The 18295-nt window shown below is 41.5% G+C and overlaps 1 protein-coding gene across 2 annotated transcripts in view; it reads left to right on the top strand.

Annotated features, from left to right (window-relative positions):
- Positions 1 to 18295, top strand: part of brsk2 (BR serine/threonine kinase 2) — a 705112-nt gene that overhangs the window by 561313 nt on the left and 125504 nt on the right. For both annotated transcript variants that reach the window (XM_033038920.1, XM_033038919.1), the window contains exon 7: positions 2861 to 2929. In XM_033038920.1, coding sequence (XP_032894811.1) covers positions 2861 to 2929 — 69 coding nt within the window. The remainder of the gene's footprint in view (positions 1 to 2860; positions 2930 to 18295) is intronic.

Raw genomic sequence — 18295 nt, 5'->3', positions numbered from 1 at the left:
CCAAGCCACGTTGCAACCGGTCAGCATGCTCTCTACTGTGCACCTGTAGGAGTTAGAGAGAATCCTCCTTGACATACCGACTCTCCGTAATCTTCTCAGGAAGTAGAGGCGCTGATGTGCTTTCTTTATATTTGCATCAGTGTTCTCGGACCAGGAGAGATCTTCAGAGATGTGCACGCCCAGGAATTTGAAGCTCTTGACCCTTTCCACCATTGACCCATTGATATAAATGGGACTGTGAGTCCCCATCCTACCTCTTCCAAAGTCCGCAATCAGTTCCTTGGTTTTGCTGGTGTTGAGGGCCAGGTTATTGTGTTGGCACCATTTGGTCAGTCGGCCGATCTCTCTTCTATACTCTGACTCGTCCCCATCAGTGATACATCCCACAACAGTGGTGTCGTCAGCGAACTTGATGATGGTGTTCGCACTATGACCGGCTACGCAGTCATGAGTATAGAGTGAGTACAGCAGGGGGTTGAGCATGCAGCCTTGAGGCGCTCCTGTGCTGATTGTTATCGAGGCTGACACCTTTCCACCAATTCCAACAGTCTGTGGTCTGTGAATGAGGAAGTCGAGGATCCAATTGCAGAGGGATGCGCAGAGACCCAGTTCTGCAAGTTTGGTAACCAACTTGGAGGGGATGATTGTATTAAATGCCGAGCTGTAATCAATGAATAACAGCCTAACATATGAGTTTTTAGTGTCTAAGTGGTCCAGAGCGGAGTGGAGAGCCAGCGAGATTGCATCCACCATTGATCTGTTGTGGCAGTTGGCGAACTGCAGTGGGTCCAGGTTTTTGTCGAGGTAGGAGTTGATTTGCTGCATGATCAACCTCTCAAAGCACTTCATCACCACCGATGTAAGTGCCACTGGTCGATAGTCATTGAGGCACGACACCTTGCTCTTCTTGGGCACCGGTGTAATTGATGCCCTTTAAAAGCAGGTGGGAACCTCAGACCTCAGAAGTGAGAGGTTGAAAATGTCCGTAAAAACTCCAGCCAGTTAGTCCGCACAGGTTTTTAAGAACACGACCGGGTATACCATCAGGTCCAGGCACTTTTCGAGGGTTCACCCCTCTGAAGGATCTTCTGATGGCGGCCTCTGTGACTGTGACTGAAATACCATCTCAAAGCGAATGGGGGCTCGAGATGGTACATCAGTGTTCTCCCTATCAAAGCGTGCGTAAAACGCATTGAGCTCAGCAAGGGAGTGGTGCTACGCCGACATTCGAGCTACCTCCTGATTTCGCCTTGTAGGAGGTGATTGCATTCAGGCCCCGCCACAGCTGCCGAACATCTGTCTCATCCTCCAGCTTGGAGCAGAAGTCCCTCTTGGCCTTTTTGATGGCCTTACCAAGGTCGTATCTGGACTTTGAAGACTACTTATCATTTGTCTGCTGTCCACATTATTCCTAAACAATGGTTAACAATCCCTAAAGGGCACCATGTTTTAAGAACTAAGTAAAATGCCTTGGAGAGGAGTGAAATGATTTCAGAAACAAAGAACTGCTGTAAAGATTTCAGGGTTGACAAACATTAGTCTGGCCGTATAGACTAGTTGTCTATTAGACTCTTGTAGACTAGAAATGCTGGGCATATTCTCCGTGGAACAAACAGCTTCTGAGAAAAGCTTATAGAAGTATTTAAAAGGGTCTAGACAGAGTAGATAGAGTAAAACTGTTGCTGTCAGAAGAGGAGGCAAGAATGAAGGGACATATAAGGAAGGTCATTGGTAAAATAGTCGGAAGTGACACGAGGATCTTTTCTTTTACAGAGCAACTGTTAAAGTCTGGAATGAACTGGAATGGGGGGGGGAGGGGGGGGGGGGGTTAGTGGAGAACAAATAAAGTGTAGCATTCAGAAAGAAGCTGCATAAGTGTGCAACGTGAAACATTTCTGGACGATGTGAAGCTGGATGGCTCTTGCAGAGAACCCGTGCAGATATGAGAGGCAAAATGGCCCCTTTCCATTCTGTACCCATCCTGTTATTCTGCAAACACACAAGAAGATAGGGGACAGGCCATCTGTTTCTGCATGATTTTGAGACATTTTCAAAGGGGATGATCAAAGAGAATATTAAACCTCAATGCACAGTTTTTTTTTAACCCACTTGATCTAATTCTTTCTCTTTGTAATCTGGCTCCCTCTTCCACAATGCTTCCTAATTCAGTATAACCTTGGCAATACAACTCCTTATTTTTTCATCTATTCACAAATATAATGAAAAGTTAAGAATGCAGTACAGATCTCCGGGGAATTCATTAGTCTGTTGACAGGAAGTGAATTCATCTGCCTGTTTTTCATTATCTTAATGTGTACCATTCTCTGGAATCTGAAGTGGGGTGGAATATTTTTGCTTTATATTCACTGATAAATACACAAATGTATGATATTTTATTGTTACTAAGCAAACCTTTCTATCTCTATTATACTGTTAGTAATTGAATTGAACATAATGATTAATTTTAAATATTAAAAAATTGTGCTCCTTGAGCCAGCTCCTATTCTGTTGGGTGTTCTTCAGCTGGCTGCAGAAATGATTACAATTATCAGCATGCATAATGACTTGTTTATCCAGGTACATCTGTGTAACTCTTGCACAGTGAAAACACACCAGGATAGCTCCCAGGTACATTAAGGTTCTCCAGCAAAAGACAAATATAAATCAGCAAAACTTTCCTTTTAGGTACCTTGCCACACTAGGTAAAAGCTCCAGTACTTTGCATAGAGATGCAGACCGATGAACATGATGATAATGATGCAGAAAATTAAAAGAACTTCAATGTGGTGTTGTGACAGGATATTTATGTTAACTGTTGCACAGACATGAACAAAATAATGAATTGAAGTTTTCCATTTAGGGAGAAAAGTATGATGGTCGAAAAGCAGATGTCTGGAGCTGTGGTGTCATCCTTTTTGCACTCTTGGTGGTAAGTCTTTAAAGAATTTTACTTCCATCCGAAAAATATGGAATGATCTTTTGATGCGCAGAAGATTACCGTTTTGTTATGTGTTGGCTTAATGTACTTTCGACTATCTTCTTCCATTTCTGCTCTTTGGAATTAATGATAATTTTATGCAGTGCATTTGTTCAAGTTATTCTGTTGTGAAGATGTGCTGCTGTGCTGCAAAACAGCAGTGAGTGCGGTACCCAGAGGGTTTAATTTGACAGCATTATCACTTGCCTCCATATCAGATTGTCTGCACGTGTAGAGACGTTGATGGATATATTTGGCTCCTAGTAATCTATCAGACATCTTCAGCAATTAAAGTGAGATGATGCTGTATTGTTCGGGTTAGCCTGCCGAAACCGAAATTCTATCAAGTTCTGAAGCCTCAACGGAATATTTGGCTAGTTTTTCCAAAGGAACCACTTGATCAGTCGATTTTAAAATACATTTATACTATGCCTGTGAGAAGGACGGCTGAACTGATGTTTTGCAATGATCTGCAATGATTCAATATACTGTATGATGAGTGAAAGAAATTCTAATTCAGATCATGCATGTGCAACAGTAGAAATGTCATTTCTAATTGGATTCAATTCAGTGAGAGCATTTCATGTTTTAAATGGTAGGTTAAGTTCAAAGAGATACAAAATTACTTAGGTAGAATTCATATAGATCAGGGAATAATCTATTAGTGTTATGACTAGCAATTAAGCAAAATAATTTAGTGCATGAAGGTAGGGAGGGTGTCTTCTTAAGCAGTCCCTTGGGATAGTGGGTGACTTGTTTGCATTCCAGTTTGCTAGTGTATGAGATGACTGATAAGGCCAATGTGCAACATGCCATCTCTTCTACAACGGATCAGGGGGTAGTTTGTGAGGTGTGGGTTTGTTTCACTGCTTCCGCTGAGCTGCTGTGTGCTCCCAGATCATAGACTTGAAGTTCATGGTAATATGGAGAATGCATCCAAGGAATCGTGGGAGTCAGTGGATGTTGAAGATTCTAATGAGGAAGTTTTGTTGACATTTGTGAATTTTCAATTTAACCTCCTGGTAATCCCTTCACATGACAGAGTGTCTCTTCTGGGAGTCCAGCCTCAAAGCAAACCAAGTCATGGTCTCAGTGCTGTGCATATTACGCTGGTGCTGTTGTTGGTTCACTTACCCTGCCAGCAAATTTAGAGTTTGAATTTAGTTTATTGTCACGTGTACCAAGGTACAATGAAAAGCATTTTTTGCATGCGAACCAGTCAGCAGAAAGACAATACATGATTCCAATTGAGTCCTCCACTGGTTCAGTTGCCAGATAACAGCTGTACTTCATACAGCCTGAGGGGAGAAGAGGGAAAGGCTCGCCTTGATTATGCTGGTGGCCTTGCCGAGGCAACGTGAGGTGAAAATGTAGTCAATGGAAGGGAGATTGGTTTGTGTGATGGTCCGGCCCACATCCACAGTTCTCTGCAAATTCTTGCGGTCTTGGATGAAGCTGCTCCCAAACCATGTTGTGATGCATCCCGATACAATGTTTCCAGGGTTTTGCAGAATCTCAAATCTCTGGTATCTCCCCAGTGCGTTGAGGTGGCAGTTGTAGTATAGTTTCAGAAGAATATTGGAAACCAGGGATCACTGCTGCCTCCTAGACCATGAGGTATTGATCTTTAAACACGTTTTTCTTCTGATAATAAGAGACACTATGCTGATGCATTGATGGTGATGGAGAATTTAATTGTCGATGGTTACATTTACTGAACAGAGGCCTCCGAGATTTGAGAAGTACTCCACGTTTTCAACGGTCTCATTATGGCTGTTTATCATCAGTTGGTTGTATTGTACGGCAGGGGCAGATTGGTAATGGACCTTTGTTTTCCAGATTACGCCATCCTTTTGTGTGTTTCATTGAATAAGTCTACAGTAACCTGGACAAGAACAGAAAATGCAATACCGTGGCACTGGTAATGGAGTTGCCTACTCAACAGTTCTGGAGACCAGAGTTTAACCCTAACCTTGGGCACTCACTGCATGTGGAGTCTTAGTTATCCTTGTGAACCTGTGGGTTTCCCCCCACGCCCTAAAAATGTGCACTTTAGTAGATTAATTGGTTCTGTAGATTGCCTCTTATGATAGAGTCTGGGTAGAATTGATGAGGAAGTGGGAGTAAAACATAGGAATAGTGTAGGATTAGTGTCAATAAGTGATTGATGGTAGCATGGACTTGTTGGATGGCGGGACTGTCATATGTTGATAGAATGGAGGGGCTGGGCTTGTATACTCTGGAATTTAGAAGGATGAGAGGGATTCTTATTGAAACATATTAGATAATTAAGGAATTGGACACGCTAGAGGCAGGAAACATGTTCCTGATGTTGGGGGAATCTAGAACCAGGGGTCACAGTTTAGGAATTAGGGGTAGGCCATTTAGAACGGAGATGAGGAAAAACCTTTTCACCCAGAGAGCTGTGAATCTGTAGAATTCTCTGCCTCAGAAGGCAGTGGAGGCCAATTCTCTGGATGTTTTGTCCCGAGAGTTAGATTGAGCTATTAAAGATAGCAGAGTCAGGGGATATGGCGAGAAGGCAGGAACGGGGTACTGATTGTGGATGATCAGCCATGATCATATTGAATGGCAGTGCTGGCTCGAAGGGCCGAATGACCTACTCCTGCACCTATTGTCTATGGTTTATTGCTGAGGTCAGGGCATTTTGAAACTCATCTACCTTTCCTCACCCTGACATGGCATGTTGATGCTCCGTACCTGTCCGATTCCTCCTTTGCAATATTCTGTTCAGATTAACAGTTGTGAGCTGGGCATGAGTCTGCCGCCTGTGCCAGCCATTTTGCTGGATTTCATGTGACTGGTGCAACATTTCATTTTCATCAGGTAATCTCATGTATACTGAAAAGTAACCTAGCATAAAAATCACACTTAGTTTTCAGGTTTTCATTTTGTCACGTTTCACAGTTCATTGGTTTACTGATTAGTTCACAGCCAGAAATATGGTCACAAATTACTTTAGGGCATTTGGATTGCTTTATTATTGCAATTGTCAGATGAAAACATGAAAGATTAAAATATAAGGTAATGAAGAACTTTTAGTTTAGACTTCTTGAAAATGTTAGAGCATTGACAGAAAAAGACACAAAGTGCTACACACAAAGTGCCTAATGAATCAGGCAGCATCATTAGAGGACATGAATAAGCAACTTTTCAGGTCAGGACCTTCTTCAGACTTCTTCTGACTAGAAGAACACAGGCAGTTTTTTAAAATATATTGATGGACACTGCTTCATGCCTTTTGCATTCCAGAAGAACTCCTAAAAAGTTGAAATGTTTTAAATTCTTGATTCCTGTTGTAGATTTGTCATGATATTGCACTGGAGTAGGATCTGTTATTCTTTAGTCTTAGCACCATTTGTTCCAAGGAAAAGGCGTCTAAATTGGCCAGAAGAAGTGGCAAACCAGAGGACTGGGGGAAATTTAGAACTCAACAGAGAACAAAGGGGTTAATTTGTTATAAGAGAGGGAAAAAAGTGCATGAAAGAAAGCTTGCGGGGAATATAAAACTGACTCTAAAAGCTTCTTTAGATATGTAAAAAGGAAAAGATTAGTGAATACGAATGTAGGTCCCTTACAATCAGAGACAGGTGAATTAATAATGGGAAACAAAGAAATGGCAGAACAGTTAAACAAGTACTTTGGTTCTGTCTTCACTGAGGAAGGCTCAAACAATCTCCCAAAAATATTAGGGGACCGAGGATTCAGTGGAAGGGAGGAACTGAAGGGAATCCACATTAGTCAGGAAATGGTGTTTAAGAAGGAACTGCAGATGCTGGAAAATCGAAGGTACACAAAAATGCTGGAGAAACTCAGCGGGTGACGCAGCATCTATGGAGCGAAGGAAATAGGCAACGTTTCGGGCCGAAACCCTTCTTCAGTCAGGAAATGGTGTTAGGTAAACTGTTGGGACTGAAGGCAGATCAATCCCCAGGGCCTGCATCCGAGAGTACTCAAGGGGGTGACCCTAGATATCGTGGATGCATTGGTGATAATTTTCCTATGTTATCTCGACTCTGGATCAGTTCCTGTGGACTGGAGGATAGCCAATGTAACTCCACTTTTTAAGAAAGGACGGGGAATTACGGACCAGTTAGCCTTACATCGGTAGTGGGGAAGATGCTTGAGTCGATTGTTAAAGGTGTTATAGCAGCGCATTTGGAAAACAAGATTGGTCATGGATGGATGGATCCAACATGGATTTATGAAGGGGAAATCACCCTTGACTAATCTTCCAGAATTTTTTGAGGATGTAACAAGTAGAATGTATAAAGGAGAGCCAGTGGATGTGGTGTATCTGGACTTTCAAAAAGCCTTTGGCAAGGTTCCACACAAGAGATTAGTGTGCAAAATTAGAACACTTGGTATTGGGGGTATTGACATGGATAGAGAACTGGTTGGCAGACAGGAAGCAAAGAGTAGGAATTAACGGGTCCTTTTCAAAATGCCAGGCTGGGGTGCCACAAGGCTCGGTGGTGGGAACCCAGTTATTTACAATATAAACGATTTAGACGAGGGAATTAAATGTGACATCTCCAAGTTTGCGGATGACACAAAGCTGGGTGACTGTGTGAACTGTGATGAGGATGCTATGAGGCTGCAGGGTGACTTGGATAGGTTGCGTGAGTGGGCAGGTGCATGGCAGATGCAGTATAATGTGGATAAATGTGAGGTTATCCACTTTAGTGGCAAGAACAGGAAGGCAGATAATTATCTGAATGGTGTCAGATTAGGAAAAGGGGAGGTGCAACGAGACCTGGATATGCTTGTACATCAGTCATTGAGAGTAAACATGCAGGTACAGCAGGCAGTGAAGAAAGTTAATGGCATGTTGCCCTTTATTGCGAGAGGATTTGACTTTAGCTGCGAGGAGGTCCTACTGTAGTTGTATAGGGCCCTGGTGAGACCACACCTAGAGTATTGTGCGCAATTTTGGTCTCATAATTTGAGGAAGGACATTATTGTTATTGAGTGAGTGCAGCATAGGTTCACCAGGTTAATTCCCGGGATGGTGGGACTGACATATGGTGAAAGAATGGGTTGACTGGAATAAGAAGGATGAGAGGCTCTCTTATAGAAACATACAATTCTTAAAGGATTGGACAGGCTAGATGTAGGAACAATGTTCCTGATGTTGGGAGAGTCCAGAACCAGGGGTCGCAGTTTAAGAATAAGGGGTAGGCCATTTAGGACTGAGATGAGGAAACATTTTTTCACCCAGAGAGTTGTGAATCTGAGGAATTTTCTGCCACAGAAGGCAGTGGAGGCCAATTCACTGGATGTTTTCAAGAGGGAGTTAGATTTAGCTCTTCTGGCTAGAGGAATCAAGGAATATGGAGAAAAAACAGGAATGGGGTACTGATTTTAGATGATCAGCCACGATCGTTTTGTATGGCGGTACTGGCTCGAAGGCCCGAATGGCCTACTCCTGCACCTATTTTTCTACGTTTCTCTGTTTCTAACTCCTAAGAAGATGAAATGTTTTAAATTCTTGATTCCTATTGTAGATTTGTCATGATATCGCTCTGGAGTAGAATCTGTTATTCTTAAGTCTTAGCACCATTTATGCAATTGCAATTCATCAGCTTCAACTAATATGAAATTAATCAAGATTGGTATCAAGATTCAGATTGCCATGACTGATCATAAATGCTGGCAAGTGGGTTCGAATTTTTGAATCTCTTAAGGGCTTGCTGCTGAGAGATATAGATTACAAACCATATGGCCAAACCTCAGTTTGAAAAAACACTGCTCTATCTCTCATGATCATCAATCGCTTTTCTTTGCCAGATCTATCTATCTAGATGCTGTTAATATTAATAGATATTCCAATGTATATTCAAAGTACTTGTAAAATGCAGATAAGTTGAAACTACCTTTTCAGGTTTTCCGTTTTGCATAAATATGTTCGTCGATGTTGTGTCAAGTATGATGTTGCAATTCACTGAAAACATGAATATTTGGTATCGGAATATTTTATGTTATTTTAAACAGAAGCCTTATTTTCCAAAGTTGGAGCATCACAACATCTTAGAAATAGATTGTTAATTTAAATTGAGTTGCTAATTTTCCAAAGGAAAAAATACATACTGTCTTTTTCATTTCCCTTTTGATTTCGTTGTGAATCAGCTGCAGAAATAGTGTGTTAATATTCCATTACAATTTGGAACTATGGTGAACTTAATTATATTAAACTTATTATACATAATAAGAACATATGATTTGACATTTTAGAACAGCCATTTATCTTTCATCATTATTTAATATGGGTCATGATCTCTGCTTCTTTTCGTTTGACATTAATTACATGGGGCTGTCCTTTGATCAGAAACCTTTAATTTATATCCACCATTAATCATGGCCCAAGGACAAATTGCTACACACGGCGTCCTGCATTTGATGCTTGATCTTAACCTGAAGAATGCAGAGAGCTCTCTGATTATTTCTTAATGTTATAAAAACCCATAGGGCTACATTAATTTTGAGAGATTGATCTAAAATTTACTTTAGAAGCATAAAATAATCAACTAATTGAATTGTTAGACATTATTTTCTTGAGACATTTGGGTAGTAGATAGTAGAAAAGCTTTGGGAAATCAGAGTGTGAATCATTCATCATTTGATACGTAGCTCTGACCTGCTCAAGTGGCTGGGATGTTTATGGGGCTCGTTACACTTCCGGTCAACAGTGATCATCACACTCACCCCAGCCCATTGATGGGAATGGTCTCACTGTTGGTAACCTCATTGATTAACAAGGAAAGATATTTATACTCTCTCATCTCGATACTTGTTGCTTGGCACATGTAGAATAAAAGTTATTTGTCTTATCAGTCTGGGCTTGAATTTTGTAAGATGAGGGCTTTCACTTTCTGAGGAGTTGTGAATGGAATTGAACATTGTGTATCATCAAATAACATCCCAATTTTGAGCTTCTAAGGCAGGAGACATCTTTGAGGAATCAACTTAAGATATTTGGAACCAGGTCAGTGACTCCAGCTATTGGGCAGTTTTTTCCTCGATTTCCATTGATTGCACTTTTAACTGTGCTCTTTCCTACACACACAGTTAACTTGAGCTTAGGTAGAACATCTCATTCACTTAGTCGTTAGATTTAGCTGTTAGTTCCATGTTTGGACCACAGTTACAATGAGGTCCAGAGGTAAGTGGTCCTGGCAAAAATCCAAAATAATAAGTGATATTATTAATTTTAAGCACAAAGAGCTTTGAAGCACTGTCGATGACAACTTCCATCATTTTATGATTGAGGTTGGTATGTCAGTAATTATCCAAATTAAATTTGTCCTGTTTTTTGTGGACAGGTTAAACCAAATAGATTTTCCATTTTGTCAGGTATATGATAGTACTAATGTTTATTGCAACAGCTTGACCAAGGACGCATAACTATTTTTCAGCTCTAGAAACATGATGTTGCCCGCACACTCCAGCTTTGCTGCATTCATCAGTTCTAGCCAATTCTTGGTATCTCTATCAGTGAGTTCAACTGCCCGAACACTGGCATCCATAATGGAGTCATCCCCTCTTATCTGAAATCTATGCTTTCTCATTCTTGATTTCTCCTATCCTGTGGAAAGGACTTTGTGCATTCACCCTATCTATTCCCCTCATGATTTTATACATCCATATAAGATCACATACCAGCCGCTGCTCTCCACGGAATAAATCCCTATCCCAACCTCTACCCTATACCCAGGCTCCTGTCCTGGCAATATACTCTTAAATCTTCTCTGCATTCTTTCCTGCACAATGACATATTTCCTACAGCAGGCTGACCAAAACTGAACACAATACTCCAAGTGGGGCCTCACCAACATATTGTACAACTGTAACATAACATCTCTGCTTTTATACAATTCCCTGGCAGATGAAGGAGAATGTGCCAAAAACTAAAAGCTTTCTGCACCACCTTATATACCTGCAATGCTACTTTCAGATTACTATATACTTGTACTCCTAGATCCTCTGCTCTGCATCACTCCCCAGGATCCCACCATTCACTGAGAAGGTCCTGCCCTGGTTTGACTTCTCAAAATACAACACCTTATACTTATCGGAATAAAGCTCTATTGGCCATTCTTTTGCCCAGTTTCCCAGCTGATCAAGATCCAATCCCAGTTCCTTGCACGTCTCCTGTAGCTGCACACATAGGCAGACAATTTGGTTTCTCTCTCTAGTTACCCTTTTACCCTTAATATACTCAGAAAATATCTTTGAATTCTCCTTTACTATTATCTACCAGAACCATCTCATGCTCCCTTTCTGCCTTCCTGATTTCCTTCTCCCCTCTACTCGCCAGTTTTGTCCCCTTGTAGTGCCCTGTTGTGCTCGGTGGGCGGCACGACTTTCGTCAGCAGCGGCCTCTGCAGTCCGTCTGCGTTTTTATTATTTTATGTCTATGTTTTTATGTAGTTTTTGTTATTTTTTGTTGGGGTATGTGTGTGGGGGGTGGGGGTGGTGTGGGGGGGGAGGGGGTAACTTTTAAATCTCTCCCTGCACGGGAGACCCGACCTTTTCTTTGTCGGGTCTCCGTTGTCGTTGGGGCTGCAACGAGGAGCGGCCTCCAACAGGAAGACCGGGGGCTCTGGTGCCGACTACTCACCTCACCGTCGTGGAGCTGGCCGAGTCCAGAGCGGGTGGAGCTGTGGTGGACGCTGCTGCGGCCCGACCCCCGGAGATTCGGTGGCTGCAACTGCGGGTCTGGCGGCCGGCGACACCGGGAGCCCGCGGGTCCCTGCAGGGTGACCGCTTTTCGGGGCTTCCGCAGCGGCGACTTCTCCCGCCCGAGTTGCGGGGTTGAAGAGCTCCTGGAGCGGGGCCTTACACCATCGCCCCGCGCGGCTTGGAATGGCCGCGGGACTCTGCGAGCGCCCGCCGGGGGCTCTAACATCAAGAACCCGGTGCGCGACCTTGCATCACCCGGCGTGGCTTTAATGGCCGCGGGACAATTCGCCATCGCCCGCCGGGGGCTTTGACTTTGACTCTGACATCGGGGGGGAGAGTGCAGTGGAGAGATAAGTTTTTTTGGCCTTCCATCACAGCAATGTGATGGATGTTTATGTAAATTATGTTGTGTCTTGGGTCTATTTGTTTGTAATGTATGGCTGCAGAAACGACATTTCGTTTGGACCTCAAGGGGTCCAAATGACAATAAATTGAATTGTATCGTATAGCATGCTATTTTAAATAATGTGCGGGGGCAAGTTACAAGGCTTCTTTATTTACAGTTTACAGGTGTTACAGTTTCAGAACAAAAGTAAAAAACTACAGGGCAAAATTGCAGAGCAAAGCTACAGTACAAAACTACTGAACTTACAGAACAAAGAACTGAAAACTAGACTTTTGTATCTGTTTAGGATGAATTAGGCAATCAATCTTTGTGGCACCTCTTGCTGGCTCAAAAAAAATTATGTTGTGTCCTTTCCTTATTGGTCGTGATCCCAGGGGGTTGGATGGCATTACCTCATTACCTTCCACCTGTGAAGGGTTGTTGTTCACAGTTCTGTCTCGGTTCTTATAAGTTGTAACCTTGAGTTCACAAGCTGTTCTTTGTCTCTGTGCTCAAGTCCCCAGACTGTTCCTTTCAAGGAGTCAACAGTTTGTAACAAAACTCACTCCAGCAATTCTCTGCAAGCCCCATCAATTCTTTGCAACCCCCACAGGCTCTCTGCATATTGCCCGAGGAAACTTTCCTGAACACACATGACAGAGTCCACTATGGCAGTGGCACTATGCAGTTCCAGTCTATATTGGGAATGTTAAAGTCTCCCACCATGACAACCCTATTAATCTTGCAGTAGTCTATAGCCTTCCGGTATATTTATTCCTCAAATTCCCATTGACTAAGTGGGGGCCTATAGTACAATCCCATCAAGGTGATCATCCCCTTTTTATTTGTCAGCTCTATCCATAAAACCTCACCAGATGATCCTTCAGTAATGTCATCTTAGACTACTGCCATGATGTTCCCCTTACTCAATGAAATAACTCCTCCTCTTATTTTACCCCCATCTCTATCTTGTTTGCAGGACCTGTACCCAAGAATATTAAGCTGCCGGTTCTGTCCCTCCCGTAACCAGCTTTTTGTAAAGACTATAACATCCTGGACACACTTATCTTACCACGCCCTGAATTCAACAATCTTACCTGTCAGGTCAATAGCATTGAAATAAATTCAATTTAATCCAACAGTTTTTCATGCACTCCCTTCTATTCTCCTGTTTATCCTTTTGTACTGAACTTGCTGTCATTGACTTCTGTATGACTTCCAGCCTCTCACATCCCTCACTACTGCATTGGATTCCGTCCTCTTGCCGATCTAGTTTAAACCCTCCTGAACCAACAACCAGGTTTGTTTATCCTTAAAACTCTTCAGGTTGGTTGCAAATGCTTCAGTATTGTCTTTGGGACCTATATCTGTGTTCTTTCTGTGTGAAGGATGCAATGTTCTTGGAGCATTGCCCCATAAATCGGTCATTTGTCCACCACCATTTGTAATAGTACGCAGTAGAACTAAAGACCTGATCTGCCACCTTGATTGTGGGTCGATTAAGGAATATAGGCTAAATCCACTAGTAGTACTTAAATATTGGGGCTTTGTTTGTTTTTTAGTTTTTGAAGTTCATCTACAGTGCTAGTTTTTGTTCTTTTTAATTATATATGAATAATATTTTATCTTTTAAATCAATGCTTACGTGGACTATAAACTATATCAGTATTGATTACTAATTCACTGGAATGTTGCCTTTTTTTAACCATCCATAAGAGGTCATCAATGGCGGAATATTAAAAACAGCACACAACAAAAAACTCCAACACTGTGCCTTTTCAAAGCCCTTAGATGTTGAGTCATGTTCCACCTGATGAGATTTATTTCATGTGTGGTACGTTGAAATTTGACATCACTGCACTCACCACCCTTAGAACTACTGTTGCTATTATTTCATACATCGACATATTGAGCAATGGCTGGTGGAATCTGACTTTCATTAGAAAGAATACATGCAGTTGATGACAGACTGATCAATGATAATTAAAGTCACATGAGCAATTTGCTGCATGTTAATTTTGGATGAATATATGGAGGTAGCTTTAAATAATATTAAAGTTTATAAAAATAAATGCATTTCATGGAAAATAGACACAAAATGCTGTCTGAAGAAGGTCTGAAGAAGGGTCTCGACCTGAAACGTCACCCATTCCTTCTCTCCAGAGATGCTGCCTGTCCTGCTGAGTTACTCCAGCATTTTGTGTCTACCTTTGGCTTAAACCAACATCTGCAATTCCTTCCTATATATTTGATAGAACAGGAATGTCCTTCTTGATTCACTGCTCCCAGCTTGTCCAGTCAGCTAACTAAAGACATTTCTGGGTGATTCTGGAAATCAGCTGAGCTGGACAGCAAAGAACACCAAGCTGGTCACTTTATCAAATTAGTACCAGTAAAATTAGGAAAAATATGTGTAACCGGATGGCAAGATGAAGTGCCATAGGCTGATTTATATTCCATTTTGATTGGTTATTTACCTTTGAGATGATCATTTGCGTAGTCTGGCCATTCTCTGGATGCGGAATTAGAACAAATTATTTGGTGAAGCAGATCATGGAACATAATGCAGTTGGAGGGGGAGGAAGAAATCAAAGTGTATTTGAGTTATACGAGAAGTCCAGAAGCCTAAAGCCTCCGTCCCACTTAGGCGATTTATTTCAGTGTCCAATTTGTGACACAGGAAAAGCAATGCAGGCACAAGAGTGAAGCATTGTTTGAGAACATAGGAGGTCAACAGTCAGTGAGAACAAAGACTGTGAAACAGGGTCAGTGGAGCCTGGTTATTCTGTGAGTTATTCTTAGACAGTAAGATTGAAAATTATGCTGGAAACAAATTTTGGACACTTTATCACTGTTGAAGGTAGACAAAAAAGCTGGAGAAACTCAGCGGGTGAGGCAGCATCTATGGAGTGAAGGAATAGATGACGTTTCAGATCAAGATCCTTCTTCAGACTGATGTCGAGGGGGGCGGGAAAAAGAAAGGAAGAGGCGGAGACAGTAGGCTGCGGGAGAGCTGGGAAGGGGAAGGGAAGGAAGGAGAAAGCAAGGACTACCTGAAATTGGAAAAGTCAATGTTCATACCGCTGGGGTGTAAACTACCCAAGCGAAATATGAGGTGCTGTTCCTCCAATTTGCAGTGGGACTCACTCTGGCCATGGAGGGGGCCCAGGCCAGAAAGGTCAGATTCGGAATGGGAGGGGGAGGTGAAGTGCTGAGCCACCGGGAGATCAGGTTGGTTATTACAAACTGAGCGGAGGTGTTGGGTGAAGCGATCGCCAAGCCTGAGCTTGGTCTCACCGATGTAGAGCAGTTGACACCTGGAACAGCAGATGCAATAGATGAGGTTGGAGGAGGTGCAGGTGAACCTCTGCCTCACCTGGAAAGACTGCTATCACCGTTGATATAATTTGGCTGAGTATTACACTCAAGTAACAGTGCTAACACAAATGAAAACATTACCAAATTGTCTGGGGTTAAATGCCTGGCAGGTGATACCCAGGAATAGGTATTGCTCTATCTCAGATAAGCCAGTTTTCAATAGCACCTTGTATTTTTTTTCAGAATTGTGCAAATACATTTTTCGTTGATTGTATTTCTTGGATGGTATACAATTAGTTTGTCAGAATATTTTCTCCTGTTGTTAAATTGCCTTACTTTAAAATAATTTTGACGTTTTACTTTATTAGTTTAAAATGAATGTGATTTTCAGACCATAATTATTATTGTTATTGGTAGCCAGGAGAATATACACGGCATTAAACGTACTTTCCTGGCAATTTTTCAGTAATGCAGGCTAATTGCAAATCCCGTGGCACTTTATTCCATTAATAGCTCCTATAAATGTGTGTATGCTTTGGTTCATATGGAAAATACTTTCTTTGTTGTGAGCAATGGGCAAATGTGTCAAGCCAAGCCATTAAACATGAGTTTCCTGTTTATACACAACTGTTACAAATTTCCATTCATAGTGAACATACTTTACTTTAATGCCCCAGAATAAGAGAATTCAAACCGTTGGATTGAATTTGAGATAAGAGTGCTCAATTAAAAAAAAATTTAAACACAGTAATTACCAAATAAATATCAAACATTATCTAAAAGTTTTGAATCTAACTAAAGCTTGTATTATTCTGCCAGAAAAATGGGGTCGGAATATGCGATCTACGCACCGTCATGCAGGAGTTCAAAAGGATTTTAATTCCCATTTTATGATTTTCCCAGGCAAAGCTGTGTTAAGGGTTGCTGTAAAGTTATGGATATAAGGTGGATACTTCCTCAATGCAGAGGTGATCGCCCCTGTCATTCCGCGATATTATTGAACCACAGTCATAGCATGGTTATAGGTTATAGGTTATAGGTTATAGGTCCTCGACCAAGTTGCCTACCTGAGTTAATCCCATTTAGCTGAATTTGGCTTAATATATCTAAGCCTTTCCTATCCAAATACTAGTCCAAATGTATTTTAAATATTGTAATTGCAATAGCCTCTCCCACTTCTTCATTCATTCTACGCTGCAGGCTTTGTGTAAAAAAAAAAGGTTGCCCTTTAAAAGGTGCCTGTTAAATTTTTCCCCCTCTCACCTTAAATTGTGCCCTTTAGTTTTAGACTCCCCTACCCCAAGTACCCCAGACCTTTCACTTTTTCTATGTCTCTAATGACTGAGGTGAAGTCAGATGGGCATCTCAGCCAATGAGTTAAGGACCATGTGGAAGACTACTCCTCTTTCTCATTAACTGGGAAATCAAATTAAATAGTTCAATGAGTCTTCTTTCCTGACCCTTTTGTTTTGAAGACGGATAAAACATCACTAAAACATCTCCGAAACATCAGCAAACACGAATCTATATATGCAAAGGTGGTCCCAATAATGTGACTCTCCCCTGTTAAAAATCACAGCTCACAGAACTGTTTAAGAAAGAACTGCAGATGCTGGAAAAATCGAAGGTAGACAAAAATGTTGGAGAAACTCAGCAGGAGAGGCAGCATCTATGGAGCGAAGGAATAGGCGACGTTTCGGGTCGAGACCCATTCTTCAGACTGAAGAAGGGTCTCGACTAGAAACGCCACCTATTCCTTCGATCCATAGATGCTGCCTCACCTGCTTACAGAAGTGTGGTAAGGTCAGGCGGGTAATTGACCATTATAAATGTCCATTGTCCCAATTTCTGCTCGTAGCCAGTATTAAAATACTCCCAAGATCTTTCACTTCACATTTGATTTATTTTCATTGATGCAGCACCTCTTTATCTACTCTGAGCAACCAGAAAATACAATCCCAGATGATTCAACGTATCAAAGTTATTACATTGCCAAAGCTGTCTTTTATTTCCTTCACTTTTCTGATTACCTGAGCTATTTGAGGCAAAAGACCATTATAACGGCGAAAGCAATACTCCAAGAGTAATTAGTTTAACTCTGCTCTTCTTGATGGATGTGTTGTCCTAAACTCCAGAGAAATTGACTTTAATTGACAGGATGATTTTCTGAACAGCAATTTAGAACCAAATGGATTTTGTTATCTTACACACCCCACGTTATTTTTTTACCCCAGACTACGTTGTTTCCCGTGCAAATAGTGGTTGACCAACATAGCATAGCATTTGCAAAGGAACGAGTGTAACCTATTTTTATTTGTTTTATTTTTATTTATATTTCTTTTGTCAAGACTATTTGTATTATTGCAGAGATCATCCAATAACCTTTCATTAATGTCGTGCATCATTTGTTTGTTTTGACCACTACTTGTGTCACCTATCACTTTGGTTTTGACACAACATTATCATTGTGCAAAATTATCATTTTACAGTACAGATGGCCTTCTCCTTGTTCCATTCTTTCTATTCCTGTATTTCAGTCATCCGTACTCTGGAAAAGAGAGAAAATGAAACCAAATACATTGAAGGATTTTGTTATTTTGTATTTCTCTCCCTCTGATATGCTTTTATGACATGGACTACCAGCACTATACCAGTTTAAAGATACCACGAATAATGTCTATGTAAAGTCCTCCAAATTCACTGGAAGGATGAATAAAAGAAAAGTCAGTTTCTGCCTCCATTCAACTTCCCTAACCGAGGATACAATCTTAGAAATGTAAAGCGGTTTGGCATATCACTGAATAATATGACAAGCTTCTTCACTGTTGAAAGTATCCTGACTGATTGCATCATGACCTGGTGCATAATTCCAAAGCATAGAAATGCAAAAGGCTGCGGAGAGTGGCGGACCC

Source organism: Amblyraja radiata, chromosome 20, assembly GCF_010909765.2.
Source record: "Amblyraja radiata isolate CabotCenter1 chromosome 20, sAmbRad1.1.pri, whole genome shotgun sequence".
Taxonomy (NCBI): domain Eukaryota; kingdom Metazoa; phylum Chordata; class Chondrichthyes; order Rajiformes; family Rajidae; genus Amblyraja; species Amblyraja radiata.
The sequence above is the reverse complement of the archived record's forward strand: the minus strand, read 5'-3'. Positions and strand labels throughout refer to the sequence as shown.